The sequence below is a fragment of the Microtus oregoni genome, unplaced genomic scaffold (assembly GCF_018167655.1).
Source record: "Microtus oregoni isolate MIOR12 unplaced genomic scaffold, Mior012 000001F_ref0000356, whole genome shotgun sequence".
In the NCBI taxonomy this organism is placed as follows: domain Eukaryota; kingdom Metazoa; phylum Chordata; class Mammalia; order Rodentia; family Cricetidae; genus Microtus; species Microtus oregoni.
In genome coordinates, this window is record NW_024543060.1 from 89,832,559 (window position 1) to 89,849,130 (window position 16,572).

Consider the following 16,572-nt stretch of genomic DNA (forward strand, 5'->3'; position numbering starts at 1 on the left):
CTAGGAGGGCCCACCCTCTGAACTGCCACCTTTGGATCCAGTTGTGTTTCTATTTTATCAGAATTCCCAAGGGTTTTCCGGAAGTACTTGGCTAGACTTATAGGGGAAAACAAGTTACTTAGTAGATCCCTCCTTTGACTATATTTTTCCTTAAAATCTGAACCAGTGTTCAAACAGCTTATTAAAATACAACAGCCCAGGGTTGGGGAGACAGCTTACTCATTACAGTGTTTGCCCAACAGGCATAAAGCCCTGGTTTAGATGTACTGGGTATGGTGTTGCACAACTATAATCCCAGCACTAGGGTGGTTGAAGCCACAGGACAGAAAGCAGTTCAAGGTCATCTGGGCGGTGGTGGCACCTGCCTTTAACCCCAGCACAGGGGAGGGCCAGCACTTGGGAGGCAGAGGCAGGTGGATCTCAGTGAGTTCAAGACCAGCCTGGTCTACAAGAACTAGTTCCAGGACAGGCTCAAGAGCCACAGAGAAACCCTGTGGGGGGGGGGAGCCTCAGGTACGCAAGGAGTTGGAGGCTAACAATGTGATCTTGTCTCAAACACACAGGGTGGGGGCAGAGGCTGGAGAGCTGTCTCAGCAGTTCAAGAGTGTAGGGCTCCTCTAGTAGACTGGAGTTTGGACCCCAGCACTTATACTGAGCTGCTCACACCACCTGGAACTCCAGCTCCAGGGGATCTTCACACACTCACACACACACAATTTTTTTTTTTTAAAAATACCCACATTGCCTCTAACACTAGAGGGGGAATAATGAACTCGTAATTTAACGATGTTTTTAACCCTTATATACGTTATAACTAGTTAACAAGTGGTTGCTACATATATAATCAAAGTACTGTCTCAAAATAATATTTCAGAGACTAAGGCAAAATAATTGATAACATTGAGTGACATTAGCTAATCAGTAATGTCATGTGCTATCAACAGAATGATGGGCTTCACACATTTAATTCCCACTGGCGACCCTGATAAGATATTCTCTCATCTGTATTTTGAAGGAGGAAACAGAGAGGTTAGATTTCTTTTCCCAGATCAGATAAGTGTGGGCTGCTTGAGAAACCAAGAAGCCATCGAGACTGGGGGTGAAGTTCGCTTGCCTCCGATGCAGCAGGTCACAGGCTCAGTCCCCAACAGCGGAAGGAAAGGAGGCGACCTTAATGAGATGTCTTAGGGGATGGATAAGGGCACTGGCTGCCAAACCTGACACCCTGAGTTTGATCCCTGGGAACCACGAAGTGGAGAGAGAACCGCATGCACACGTGTACAGGTGACACACGTGTGCCCCACATGTACACACATAACATAAACGAATGAAAACTTCAGGCTTTCTCTGTAGCTTTGGAGCCTGTCCCGGAACTAGCGTCTGCCTCCCAAGTGCTGGGATTAAAGGCATGTGCCACCACCACCCGGCACCAACTGTCTAAGTTTGACACAAATGTCTGCCATGAATTCGCTATGTTAACTTCTGCAAATACCTCAACTGTGTAACCTGTAAGGTGGGTAAAATAATACTGTCCATATCAGGTGATACTGTGGAGACTAAATTAGTATGCAAAGCAGTTAAGAGGGTGCCTAGTAAAGACTACGTTCGCTATTATCATGATTAAAGCTGGAACCATCAGCCAAATCCAGATGCCATCTACCCAGCCCTCCAGCCTCTCCACTGCTCTGTGTGAGCAAAGCACGGACCAGCAGTCTGTGTGTGACCTTCTGACACGCCTCATTTCTCTTACTTAACCTACACTTTAAGGTCTGTGCCCACAAGCCAGGCATTGTGGCATACACCTTTAACCTCCGGACACAGGGGCAGGTGGATCTCTGTGAGTGCAAGGCCAGCCTGGTCTACATAGGGAGCTCCAGGCCAGCCACGGGCTACATGGTGAGACATTATCTCAAAATAAAATAAAACGAAAATTTATGGGGACTTCAAGGTTGTAACAAATGTATTTTACACTATGGTTAATAAACCGCTCACTCAAAATTAACCAGGTTAAAAACATAACCCAGTGACCTCAGCATTCGGGAGGGCTAAGTCAAGAAAACTGCAAACTTCTGGCTAGCCGGAGCAATTTAGTTGAGACTATTTTAAAAACAAAGTCGCCCCAAAGCAGTAAGACACTAACGATGAAACAAAGACAGAGTAGGAGGGAGTGCAATATTAAGAAAACACCCCACACTTACAAGCCTGGGATGTTCGCATTCCCACCAGTAAGACTATTCTTTTCCTGTAACCACTAAAAACACACCTAGCCACATTGCATATAATTCAGCCAGTCACTAAACACGTGCTCAGTCTGCAGACAGTGGCGGTGCCTGGCACTGGGCTTCTGCTAGAGTCACCGCAATTAAACAGATAACCACCTCCTCTACAGACCTTACAGTCCAGGGTGGGTGCGGACGGCACGCACGTGCATCGCGGCGTTTAACAAAACCACTCTGATCATTTCAGAACCCTTGAAACCTCTTACTAAAATACAAACGAATGCGTAAAACTGGGAGACACATTTCAAGGCCATTCGCAAACACAACTTTTCTTCCTGTTTCCAGAAGCAGTGTTTTGTTGAATCACACCCACGTGCTCACCCATTTATTTCTCATCACCCTTTGCACACCGAAGATGGAGTACCACACCAGGCTGCCAAGAGTGAAATTACTGTGAAATTTAAAACAAAGAGGAATGTCTATTTTCAGTCCAAAGACGTCCTAGGTATGACTCCAAAGGAGCACAAAATCCTCTTACCCTGGTGCTTCCCACCTCCCAAACCGGTTGCCTGTGCCCTTTGAATAGTTTACAATCTAACCAAACTGCTCTACGGCACGTAAACTTAGCGCAGGTCTCGGCCCAAGACAGACTAGCGCCCTGATCTAAAAAGTATTATTATGCCCTGTGACGCAAGAGTCTGTGCTGGCGCCCAAGAGGAGGGAGCCCAAGGTCGGCAATTTTAGTCACCTGACAGAGGACCCTACTCCCAGCTGATCTAGATAAGTACTTGGTGCCTCCCAACAGCGTGAGCGGTCTTACTAGTTAAGGCCTCCACCCGCTGACACACAGCTGTTCAATACAGCACAACATGAAAAGGGGGGGTGGGGGTTTGAGAAAAAAAAAATCTCCCTTCATGCTGCAAAATTCACAAGCAAAACTGCACGTGCCTCTTAAAGTCTGAAATCCAGAAGAAACCGGATGAGGAAGATAAGGTGTTTTGCCAAAGGTGAAAGATTAATAGGGTGGCACCGGAGGACTGGGTCTGAAGGGGGACCAAGGCTTGAAGGATCGCGACAGAGAAAAAAAAAAAAATACAAACTGCACATCCTGGAAGGGAGTTTCACCAGCGCAAGGCTCGCAGGCCGAAGTCAAATGACTGGAGGGCTCTTGGGGACAGCCCGGGGAAGGAAGGGAACTGGCACCCTGGAGCACGGGAAGCCCGGAGACCTAGTGCAGCTGCCGCAGCCGAGCCTGGGAGGAGATGCTGCCGGCGGCCGGGGCGGGTGGGCTGCATGCTGGTCCCCAGGCTGCAGCGAGGATGGGGGAGGCAGGAAGGGGGGTGGGGGGAACGCCTGCAACGCGCGGGGCTTGGCCGGGGAAAAGGGCTGCGCACGCGGCTGCGGGGCTCGGGCTCCGCGACTCACCTCTCCAAACTGGAAAGCCGAGACGATGGTGACAACGACGCCCACGAAGCAGACGTAGAGCCCATACCTGTGGGAGAGGCAGGTATAGGTCTGTCTCTGCAGGAGCTTGAGCAGCATCACCCCGGCCCCGCCACCCTACGCCGGCAGGAGCCCGCGCCTGGCCGCCGCCGTCTCAGCGAGCCGCCATTCACCGGCGCGCTTGGCTCGCAGCCCCCGGGGCGCCGCGCATGGTCGCTCCGGCGACCGACAGCCCGCTGGGCTCCACGCCGTGGCCGCCGCTTCCGGGAGCCCGGAGCCCACGCCCTCGGCGCGGCGGAGGCGGACCCGAGGCCCGCAAGGCGGCGAGCGCCGCCCGGGTTGGCCTCCGAGAGGCGGCGGCGATTGCGGCGGCGGCGGCGGATCGCCATCGCCACCTGGTGGGCGGAGGGGGCAAGGGCAGGCCCTGGCGTCTGCGCGTGCGCGGCGGGCTCTGTCTTGGGGCCCTGGCAGGCAAGCTTGGTGGGACCCACTCAGTCTGTCAGGTGACCGACCGGGACTGTCTCCTGAAGAACCCTGCTTGACAGTTCCACCGGGTCAAAAAGCACAGCTTCTATCTAAAGTTTAGACTTGAGACAAATGTGAGTGGCCGTGGTTAGGGAACACATTCAGCTTGCCCCCAAATGACAATCTACTCTGTGTGTTCTTACACGAGGTTTGGTTAGTTATTAAAAACGAAAGTCACTAATCAAGGCATTTGCCAAATACATTTTGAGGTTAGACTGGCTGCCGCAGAGCAGGGAAAATTCTAACGGGTTTAAATACTATCTGATGCCTTAGCTTTGGATAGGTGATTTGTTATGAATATTTTATTTTTATTTTTAACTATATTTCGTTGTGTGTGTGTGTGTGTGTGTGTACTCCTCTGTGTGCGTGGGGTAAGGGTCAGTTGTTTCTGTCCTTCTACTCTATAGCTTCAAGAAATCGAACCCAGGTAGTCAGGCTTTGAAGCAAGCACCTGACCCTCCTGGGTCATTCCCTCAAATACAACTGAAAAGTTGTATAGTCACAAGGTTATTGGTTTGCAGAGAGAGAGAGGCTTTCAAAAGAACCAAAAGCATCCCAAGATAATTTGGCTCTGGTCTGCAATGATCGTGACTGCCCGTGAACACAAAGGCCTGCAATTTTGGTTTTGTGGAATCTCTACCACAGGTGCTGCTTTTTATGGAAACTATAAAAACTCATGGGAACTATAACTCACTCATGGGAACGATACCCCATGAATATCTGTGTACACACGACTTTATCTGAACCGGGATATCACTCGGTAGCAGAGTGATTGCCTCACATGGAGGAGGACCTGGGTTCATTCCCAGGACCAAAAAGAAATGGACTGAACCAAACAATAAAATACTTTTCTGTACTTAACTAGGAAACCATGAGTTTCACAGGGCACTTAGTGAAGGTGCTATAAGGAGCCCCAACCCTGCCCCCTTAGACACCATCATATTGTTTGAGAAAACTTGCGGGCTAATAATTTGAACTTTGCTCATTTACTATATATGAAATGAAAAATGCTGAAGCACGCATGGGCAGCCCGTGTATGGCGGATCTGTTGAACTTGTCCATGGTCTAAGTTGACAAGGATGACTGACCGGGTCTCTTCCTCAAGAGGGCACCAGATCTCATTACAGATGGTTGTGAGCCACCACGTGGTTGTTGGGAATTGAACTCGGGACCTCTGGAAGAGAAAGCAGTGCTGAGCCATCTCTCCAGCCCCATTCACTATGCATACATACATATATGTGTGTATGTGTATATAGGTATGTATGTGTACATATATGTGTGTATAAATGCACACATACTACTTGATGCCTGCGTTGTGAAATAATCTTTTTGTATGCTGTGAAGATGTGTCTATGGCAAGGCACCTTTTGGTTGGATTAATAGAGTTGAATGGCCAACAGCTGGACGGGAAGAGGTTAGGCGGGACTTCTGAGCAGTGTAAAACGAGATGAATCTAGGAGAGACCAGAGAGGGCCGAGAGGAAGCAGGACATGCAGGAGAAGTAAAGCTACGAGCTACGTGACTTTTCCGTTTGCCTTTGTAAGTTCCATTCTTTTCGTCTGTTTGTTCTGACGTTCTTGACTCTGATTCTCAAACTTGATACTCTGGTCACCTCTTTGCCTAGTATTTTTGTTTTGTGGCGCCAGGAGGACTGAACGCGGGGCCTCCTGCGTTGGTTCTTATAAACCCCAAAGTATAGATTTCCCTGTAAGCATTTATAGATTTATAGATTTCCCTGTATTGTAGCTCGCAGAGACTGGTATGGAGTACAGCTTCTCCATTCTTCATGGAGTGCTGCTTCAGGCCTGGGGCACCTGGGACAAGGGGAAGGCTGGCAGGGGAGGTCAGCAAACCCGTTCCATGATGGCAAGGTCGCGAGAAGATGTTTTCTGGCATCTGTGGTTGGGACAAATCACCACTGCCGTTCTCACAGGCTTGCACACCGACTCACCACGCAGCTGAAGGAAGAAGCAAAAGCCATATAATCACGAGGAAGCGGCTGCCCTGTTCCTGCAATGTGCCTTTATTGCCCTCTGCTGGCCAAATTTAACATGACACCCGCGGCACAGGCGATCACCGTTAACATACCAGAGGTACCAATTTGGAACAGAAAATTGGTTTCTGGCACAACACTGAAGGCAGTTCTGGCCTATACAATTAGAACTTGTCTAAACAAGCAAACATCCCGTTTTCCCTCACACAGTACTAAACAAAGAAAACGTGTGACCTCAAAACCTGTGCTAAACTCCTGCAGCGTAAGTTCTGCAACATCCGGGCAACATCCGGGTGTCCACTCCAGTTAAATTCTGACACCCACACAGTGACTGATCCCAACACTGGGCTCTCTATTTAGATGTCAGTCAAACCCTCAGGTTTCTCAGTGTACGGGCAGGGTACAAACCGGAGTTCTCACGGTTCGCGCAACGCCATCTCCCCAGGTTCAGTTCACTTGCTTCAGCTGCTCACAGAATTCAGAGAATAACCTACATTGCTGCTTCATTATAGCGATCGCTCCAAAGGCTACAGATTGCCCGTGTGTGCCCATTGCTTTTTGTCTACTAGACAGAGACGAGAGTCGCCTGGGAAGAGGGACCTCCGTTGAAAATGCTTTGAAACATCGGGTCGGCTTGTGAGCACGTCTGCAGGGCAGTTTCATCGATGGGGAAGGGCCCCGAACACTGTGGGCAGTGTCGACCCTGAGCTATAAGCTTCCCAGTGTGGGTGGTAGGGACCGAACTCTGACCCCTTTCAAGAGCAGTAGGTGCTCTTACCCTCTGAACCATGTCTCCAGCAGCCCCCACATTCCAAAATTGCATTTTATTTTGGAAATGGAAGGCAAGCAGTTACGGCCTGATGTTCTTATTGTTTTCTCAGCCCTCTTCAAGTTTTTTTTAAGAGCATCTCTCTCTCTCTCTCTCTCTCTCTCTCTCTCTCTCTCTCTCTCACACACACACACACACACACACACACACACATGCGTGCGTGCATTTGTACCTGAGCACACATGGAACATTTGTGGGAATCATTTTGCTCTCTCTTCCACGTGGTCTCTGGGATTGAACTTGGTTTTCAGTGTTGGTGGTGAGCCCTTTACCCCCTGAGCCACCTCCCTGGCCCTGGGCTCTTGTCCAGCGTGGTTCACTGCTTATAGACTACCAAGAGAAGACGCCTAGCCGGGGTCTTTCTTTGCTGTGTGTGGAGTCTGTACCTCTTATGAGATATAGACACAGAACCTCTTATGGGACACAAATAGGTGGATAAATCAGTGTGGTCTTTATAAATGATAGCATCATACCGTAGGATTTCTGTAGATAACAACAACTGAACATGAATTTTTTACCTATTAGAAAAACCCTATGCATGACTATTGAAGTCAGTAAAGATTTGAGGTTAGCCAAATTGAGAAACTCAAGTCATATGGCTTCCTGTATTTGTGACTTAATCTAGAGACTATGCATGAAAAGAACTGACCTCTTAAAACCTACAGTTCTCGTATTCACTGTCAAAGTGGAAATCCCCAGATTTCTCAGAAAGACTTTTTACTAACTTTAATAAAACCAATTGCCAGAAATTATTATGAAACTAAGGAAGTATCAGATGTTACTACCCTAAAAGCCCTAAGTGACAATGACCTGGGCGATTGAGTTTTCCTTACAGTGATCGCTAAGGACTTGGATGTTCTGTCTCTTTGAGAAGTCGACATTCCTAAACCTTCTCTGTTTCTTTCAAATTTGTTTTGTGTTCCCATTTGTATGTGTGTGTGTTTTCCCTGCGTGTGTGTCTATGTATCACACTCATACCTGGCGTCTGTGCTGGGCAGAACAAGGGATCAGATCTCTTGGAACTGGGATTAGAGATAGTTGTGAGCAGCGAAGTAGGTACTGGGAATGGAAGCCAGGACCTACGGCAGAACAGCCCCTGAGGCTTCTACTCCAGCCCTGAAGATTTATTTCCATTCTATTTTATGTGCATGGGCATTTTGTTTGAATGTATACCTGTGCAACACATGCATGCAGTACCTCTGGCAGCTGGAAGAAGGTGTTGGATCCCTGAACTGGAATGACAGTGGTTGTCAAACATCTCTGCTTTCTGTGCTTAAAGCCATAGTACCTCTTATGGAATGCTAATACACTGGATACTAAATATAATATACAAATGGATAAAGCCAGATTGTCTTGGTAGTAGGATCAAACTATTACCAAGCTTTTGCTTTCATATATTGTTTTAATAAACATTAATCAATTAATCTGTGTCCATTATTGATACCAGAGATAGAAATTTAACAAATTCAGTTCCTATTCTCAAAGACTTTAGAGTCTAGTTGATAGGATAACATGTTAACATTGTGGAATATGAAATAGAAATAGCCCTGGGTGATGTGGGAGTGTCATATATCAATCTGTTGATTTCATTGATTAAGCAATAAAGAAACTGCTAGGCCCATTTGATAGGCCAACCCTTAGGTAGGCGGAGTAAACAGAACGGAATGCTGGGAGAAAGAAGCTGAGTCAGGGAGTCGCCATGGTTCTCCCACTCCAGACAGATGCAGGTTAAGATCATTCCTGGTAAGCCAGCTCGTGGGCTACATACATTATTAGAAATGGGCTAGTCCAGGTGCGAGAGTTAGCCGAGAAAAGGCTAGATATAATGGGTCAAGCCGTGTTTAAAAGAATACAGTTTCCGTGTAATTATTTCGGGGCATAAGCTAAAGCTAGCCATGCAGGCGGCGGGGGTGCTGGGGACGCAGCCCCGCCGCTCCTATTTCAACACCTGGGATACAAAGAAGAGGCTCGAAAGTCAAACATCTGGATTGGTAGGCAAATGGCTCAACAAACGGTTATGAAGCACCCACATCAAGCATCACTTCACATCTAGATGACCATAATGAACCTATATATAGGAGAACAGCCTCAAGAAAGTGTTGTGGGATGATGCTCTTGTACACTGTAAAGATTTATCACTCGTATTGGTTTAATAAAACGCTGACTGGCCACTAGCCAGACAGGAAGTATAGGCAGGGCAATCAGACTAGGAAAATACTGGGAAGAGAAAAGGCAGAGGCTGTCATAAGCCAGATGCTGAGGAAGCAAGACGAGAAGGCCTTACTGAGAAAAGGCTAGACATAGATAAAAATTATGGATTAATTTAAGTTGTAAGAGCTAGTTAATAATAAGTCTGAGTTAATAGGTCAAACAGTTTATAATTAATATATGCCTCTGTGTGTTTCTTTGGGACTGAACAGCTTTGGGACCGGGTGGTACAGAAACTTCTGTCTACAAGAAAAAACAGAGTTAAGCAGAGAAACATTCTAAAAAAACAAATACACCCCTCCCTCCCTCCCTCCCTCCCTCCCTTCTTTTGTTCCTCTCTCTCTCCCTCCTTCCTTCCTTCCTCTCTTCTCCTCCTCTTCTTCTTTTTGTTTTCTTCTTCTCCTTTTCTTTCTCCATCTCCTTCTTCTTTTCTATCTCCTTCTCCTCCTCCCCTCTTCTCTTCTCTCTCCCCCTTGTCCTCATCTCCTTTTCTCTTTGAGACAGTCAGTGTTTTATAATCTATTTTAGGCTGGCTTCAAACTCTCTTTTCCCACCCCAGTCTCCTGGGTGCTGACTGTATGAACAGATCATCATACCTGTTTCCTTTGGGTTTGGTGGGGGAGAGGAATTCAATATATAGGAATGGTTTGAACATGGATGACCAGGTTGAAGTGCGATTGGACTAAACGGAGTGAACCCATGCTCACTGACAGAGTGAACAGAGAACCCAGGGAGGTCCAGGTATTGTAGTGCCCTCTTGTCTACAGTAGGGGACGGTCCTTCTGGAATGAGGAGGGTCCTATGTCCTAATATTTGATAAGGCAGATCAGCTAATTATTTTGTGTCCAGCCAAAGGCTAGAAATAATAAGAATTTCAGTGTCCCAACTTGGGAGGGAATTACAGCCAGAAATTGTGGTCATGAACCAAAGGGGGGAAAAAAAGCAAAGTGTTGTATCATGATACTATTTTAATTCTAAATACAGCAATCACGCAATTCTTTTTTGCCCATTTTATAACTGTCCTGTACCTGTGGCTCATCGGAGTCTTCATCTTCAGTGTGGGAGATCAAATCTAGGACCTTGAGTATGCTCAGCAAGCCCTATAGAGCAGAACTGCATCTGTGAGGGCCAAAGTTACATTTTAAATCTTAATAACTATGCCTTAGAGATCCATGAAACAGACATGGCTCTGATTGGCAAGCCTCTTGCCTAGTCCGAAATGCTGGAGGGCTATTATTTTTGGGAGATAACAAGCTACATGTTCTCACTCTTGTTTGACCCATCTGTGTAGACTGATTTTTCTGTCCGGCCGGTCCTGTAGCTGTTCAGTTCCAAAGAAACACACAGAGGCTTGTATTAATTATAAATTGTTTGGCCTATTATCTCAGGCTTATTATTAACTAGTTCCTTACAATGTAAATGAACCCATAATTCATACCTTTTCCCATTTTTTCTTCTAACGTTGGTATCTTATATGACCATTGCACATTCATCAAAACAAGAAATTAGGGGGCTGGCGAGATGGCTCAGAGGATAAGAGCACTGGCTGCTCTTCCAGAGGTCCTGAGTTCTGTTCCCAGCAACCACATGGTGGCTCATAACCATCTATAATGAGATCTGGCGCTCTCTTCTGGCCCACAGGGATATATGCAGGCAGAAAATTGTACATAAAATAAATAAATTAAAAAACAAAACAAAACAAAACAAGAAATTAGCACCTGTTCATCGGTGCTCATTGAGGACAGACTTTATTCAAATCTTATGGCTTTTCCTTTTTCTCTAATGTCCCATCTGTGTTTCTTGTTTACATTAGAAACCTAGAACAAGACAATCCAGGCTGCCCAGTAGTGCTCTGAGGTCAGAAAGGGATACATTTTCCTCCTTTGATGCAGCTGAGGGCTTCGAGGCAGGCAAGCATAGAAAGGGAGTGTAGCTGGGGCCCCTGTTTGGTTTTGCCTAGTGTCCCCTTCATTTTAACAATGCACTTTTAATCCTAATTCCTTCCCCTTCATCGGGCTACAAGTACTGTACTCCCAGCCCCAGACAACATCTTCCTCAGTCCTAGTGACAATCTAGCCAGTTTCTATTCGGTATGTTCCCAGTGGATCCAGACGTGAAGGACAGAGGGGGTGGACAGGCCGGAACTGATTCCGGTTACGTAGAAATGAGGAAATCCTGCGTCCTCTAGTAAACTTGGAGGGAGAGCCTCCCACTTATCAGCTAAGGTCTATGCACAGTTGGGTGTACGTTTGGTTAAAATCAGATGGGTAGGGACGTGCTCAGCAAGAAAAATAAATTATATAAACTATAATTCAGAATGGAAAAGCACCCAAACTATGCTGCCTGGTATCCACCTCCTTCTTGTCTTGAATCCCATAAAAGGACCCCTCCCCCCAAAGTGTCAGGGGGGCCTGAGTACCTCCGCTCACGTGGGCCACCGACGCTGCACGCCTTTTTGTTTGTTTGTTCTTGGGGAGCTTTTGTTGTTGTTTTGTTTTTCGACGGTGTTTGTGGACCAGGCTGACCTTGAACTCAAGAGGTCCACTTGCTTAGGGCCTCCCGAGTGCTGGGTCAAAGGCGTGTGTCACCAAGCCCAGTCAGTGCAGTCCCATTTAATCCATTTAGTTCAAAATACAACTATCTTGATTCTTTTGCAAATCTGTGTGAGCCTTTGCCTGAGACCGAGAACTTGGAAATACCCACCCCAACCGCAACCACCAGTCAAAGCTTTTTCCTCTAAAATCTATAACTTTGTATTCCAACATAGCCACTGGATCTCAGTCTTCTCATCGAATTATAAGACAGCTTTCCTGAAATAGCATTTTTTATAGATATTGTGAAACACTACTTATTCATGCATAGGGCAAAATCAAGTCCAAAAGAACCCAGAGCATTTGAAGATGGGCAGAATAAGTAAGGATTCTGTTAGTGAGAAGGGAAATTAGAAACTGGTCAATTAGAACAACAAAATAATCACTGACTTTAAAAGGGGAGTATAGGTCAGAACTTAAAAATTAAAAGTTTACAGCGCCAATGGAAACAGAGCCAACACGTGACTGACACACCCACGCGAATGGAGGCTAAGAAAACGATGCCAGACTCTCAGGTGAGTGAGGATGCTTACGGAGAGTCACTGATATGTTCATTTGCCTTCTTAGCAGGGCACTAGCTCTTGTGGGAAACAGAGTTGAGGTGTGTTGTGTTATTTTAAATACAGAAGTAAGAGTTGGGCGTGGTATCGCGTGTCTGTAACGCTAGGCCTGGGAAGATCTGTGGTGGAGCAAACTTCGGGAAGGGAAAGTAGCAGCTGTGTTCTCAGGACTGTGTGACCCCATACGCTGTATACACACACACACACACACACACACACACACACACACACACACACGGTTAGGTACAATTACATACCTATGTAGGAATCCAGCTTGCCATGACTCCTGCCATGGGGACCTAAGTGCTATCTAGCCTGCCAGGTGGCCCTGGTTTGCATTCTGTTTCATTTGGGTTCCCTTGTTGTGATAAAATCCTGACCAAAGCCAAAGTGGGAAGCGCTTAATCCAGGAGGGGGAAGTCATGGCGGAAACTCAAGGCAGGAGTTGAAACAGAGACCATGAAGGAACACTGCATACCGGCTCTCTCTATGTGGCTTGCTCAAATTTCTTTTTATACCACCCAGAACCATGTGGGGGTGGCATGATCCCCTTTGGGCTGGACCCTCCTGTATCAACCACTCATCAAGAAAATACCCCACTGACTAGCCTACAAGCCTAGAGGGGACGTTTTCTCAACCGAACCTCTCTCTTCTCAGATGACAAATGACTGACCAGCATATTCCAAATTCTACAAGACGAGCAAAGTCTTCACCAAAGCCAATTAAGCCTTCTGAGGCAGACCTGTGTCCCCTAGCTAATATTTGACACGAGAAGAGATTCTGAAAAAGCCTAGGGTGGGGGCCAATAAGATGGCTCAGTGGCTAAAGGAGTTGTTGCCAAGCCTGATGACCTAGTATGATTTGCCAGAACCCAAATACCCACATGGTAGGAGAGACCCTACTCTTTTTTTTTATTTTTTTTATTGATATTTATTGAGCTCTACATTTTTCTCTGCTCCCCTCCCTGCCTCTCCACTCCCCCTTCAATCCTCCCTCAAGGTCCCCTTGCTACCAGTTTACTCAGGAGAGCTTATCTTTTTCTACTTTCTACTTCCCATGTAGATTAAATCTATGTGAGTCTCTCTTAGTGTCCTCATTGTTGTCTAAATTCTCTGGTATTGTGATTTGTAGGCTGGTTTTCTTTGCTTTATGTTTAAAAACTACCTATGGGTGAGTACATGTGATGACTGTCTTTCTGTGTCTGGGTTACCTCACTCAAAATGATGTTTTCCAGCTCCAATCATTTTCCTGCAAAATTCAAGCTTTCGTTATTTTTTTTCTGCTGTGTAGTACTCCATTGTATAAATATACCACATTTTCCTTATCCATTCTTCGGTCGAGGGTTATTTAGGTTGTTTCCAGGTTCCAGCTATGACAGACAAAGCTGCTATGAACACAGTTGAGCACATGTCCTTGTGGCACAATTGAGCATCCTTTAGATATATACCCAAAAGTGGTATTCCTGGAGACCCTAGTCTTATAAATTGTTCTCTGACCTTCACACACGCACCATGGCATGAGCATACACTCTCATGCACACGTATGCACACGCAATATAAAGAAGTGGATGTAAAGAGAGGAGGGAGAGAGAAAGAGAAAATCCAGTTGTCTTACTACTGGCTGTGGGCTTTTGATTAACAGTTTATCAACCCTTCCCTCTCACACTATGGTGACTGGTCCTTCTTTCTCCCTCCAACCCAAGACATGCTTTTGTTGGCAAGCCTTAAAAAATTGCATTGGACGTCAACTTGGATTTGCTTGCCTCTTTCTCCTGTCTCTCGGTAACATCAACCTTTGGTGACCACTTCTCATACATTGGTCATATGCTTTGCTTTCCTTAGTGCTATGACTTATTACCTAAGACAAAGCTGCTTAGCAGAGGAAGGGCTTATGTTGGCTCACAGTTGGGAGGCCCTCATCCACCACAGTGAGCAAGTCATGGCGACAGACCTGCTTGATCTGTAGCTCTGAGGATGGGTGAGTGTGTTCGGTTTTTCCTTGTTCCTTTTTATTTGTTCTGGGCCCATGGGATGGTGCCACTTATATTTAGGGCCAGTTTTTCCATTCTCAGTTAAACCATTTTGGAAATATCTTCATAGATAAACCCATGATGTCTTCTGTCAGTGCCCTAGGTATTTCCTAATAGTATTAAGTTGGCAATAAAAATGGATCATTATGCTGGCTTTCTGCAAAGCAATCTTATTTAAGAGGTACAGATGCAAATGTATCCATTGTAACTAACAAAAGGAGTGACCCTTTAGTCTGCATTTGCCCTTGAATGCACACTTTCAGCTTGTAATAAACTTCACGTGAATCCCTGAAAACAACAGCGCCAGCAAACGCACCGCTGCCACTATGGTCAGATGATTTATTATGTTCAATATTTTAAATGGCTAGCAAGCCCGTGTGGTGCATACTGTAATCTCGGCATCCATGAGGCTGAAGCTGGAGGATTTCAAGATGAGTTTGAGGCTAGCCTAGGTTACACACACACACACACACGCACACAGAGAGAGAGAGAGAGAGAGAGAGAGAGAGAGACCCTTAAATGACAAAAATAGTAACTGTTAAATTGGATTTTGTAGCGAATTATACAATTGAAAGACCCCCGGAGTGGGGAGACTCTCACTCAATTCTCGGATAACACGACCCCCCAAGAACTCATGAGAGACCGTCCTTGTTGCAATCACACGAGGTTTATTGACAGGAACCAGCGCACTGGGGCCGACTCATATCCCACACAGCGGTAAAGGAGTTCAACCCCGAGTAGCTGGGAGAAGGAGTATTTAGGTGAAGAAACCACAACCCAAAGGGGGTAGGGAGGGCTGTCATTGGAAAATTCTGAAAATACCAGTGATAATCACAAGGGGGTAACTCCTGTTTCTCAAGATTATTCTCAAGATTATAATCTAACTTTATGATCAGCTAGTTCCTGGAACAGAGTCACTGAACCAGCTAACCTAGATTTTTGGCTTTTCTCTTCCTGCTAGATTTTTGGCTCTTCTCTTCCTGCTAGAGGGGTCTGGATTTATCTGGGTCTTTCACAATCAACAAAACATAAATAACCAGGTGAGACTTCTTTGGGGACCATTAGTCCTCTGACCAAGGGGGAGCTGCATTTTGATCTAAATCTAACAGTAGAAAAGAGGTGGGGGATGGGGGTGGGGTGGGGGAGAAGACTGAATGAGAGCTGTTTTCCAAAGCCCAGGAAACCAGGCAAGATGCACAGTGAATTGATGTGGGATGCCCCTCTGTATGCTGTGAGTATGTCCTATCACCATTGGTTAATAAAAGAACTGATTTGGCCCAAAGCCAGGTGGAAAATCTAAGCAACGATAAAAGGAAAAAGAAGGTGGAGCCAGGGAGATGCCAGCAGCCGCCGGATATGAGGTAACAAGCCACGAGTCTTGTGGTAAAATATAAAATAATAGATATGGGTTAATGTAAGTTGTAAGTGCTAGTTAATAATAGGCCTGAGCTAATAGGCTAAACTGTTTGCAATTAATATTAAGCCTCTGAGTGATTATTTGGGAACTGGTTGGCGGGAGAGAAACCATGAATGACAGTTGGGGGGGGGGGGAAGCGTGTGTGGAAGACAGCTTGAGGCTGTGGGTCCTTTCCTTCAATTATGTGGCTCCATGGGATGGAACCCCGGCCACCAGGCTTGGCTGCAAGCACCTTTATCCATTGAGCTGTCTCCCAGGTCCAGGTTTCTATAAGCTGGAGTGACCAGGGATCGCTGCTCTAGAAGGTACAGGGAGTTTCTGGCCGAAGAGTCTTAAATGTCTCGCGGTTGGCCTATAGTTACCTGAGAGGCAGGTTCTCTGTCGCCCAGGTGTGCCTAGAACTCTCTGTGTAGCTCAGACTGGCTTTGAACTCTTGGCTGTCCTGTCTTACCCTTCCAAGTGTTGGGATTACCGCTGTGAGCTCCACATCTGGCTAAAACCAAGCGGTCCTTTGACTCACAGGTATTTAAATGTCTTCGTCTTGAAGAAGCAGGCATTTTCAGCCGGTGCAGTCTTTGCTATTTTCTTGGCCTGGCAAGGTAATCTTGCTTTTGTCTGGCTAACTATTTCCTTTGGGAGTTGGAGCTATGGGACGGTGCTACCAGGAGGTCATGTGTTCGTCCCCAGACGTCTTGAAAACTGTTATCCTCTCAAAACCTCTCTGGTCCTTCATCTGAGCTCTGGGTCCCCAGTTCTGA

The 16,572-nt window shown here is 46.3% G+C and overlaps 1 protein-coding gene across 1 annotated transcript in view; it reads right to left on the reverse strand.

The window, feature by feature from the left end:
• Gnptab (N-acetylglucosamine-1-phosphate transferase subunits alpha and beta) overlaps positions 1 to 4,010 on the reverse strand; it is a 62,762-nt gene extending 58,752 nt beyond the window's left edge. The window contains exon 1 of the mRNA XM_041668797.1: positions 3,645 to 4,010. Within this exon, the coding sequence (XP_041524731.1) occupies positions 3,645 to 3,761 (117 nt within the window). The 5' untranslated portion in view covers positions 3,762 to 4,010. The remainder of the gene's footprint in view (positions 1 to 3,644) is intronic.
• Positions 4,011 to 16,572: the final 12,562 nt, after the last annotated feature.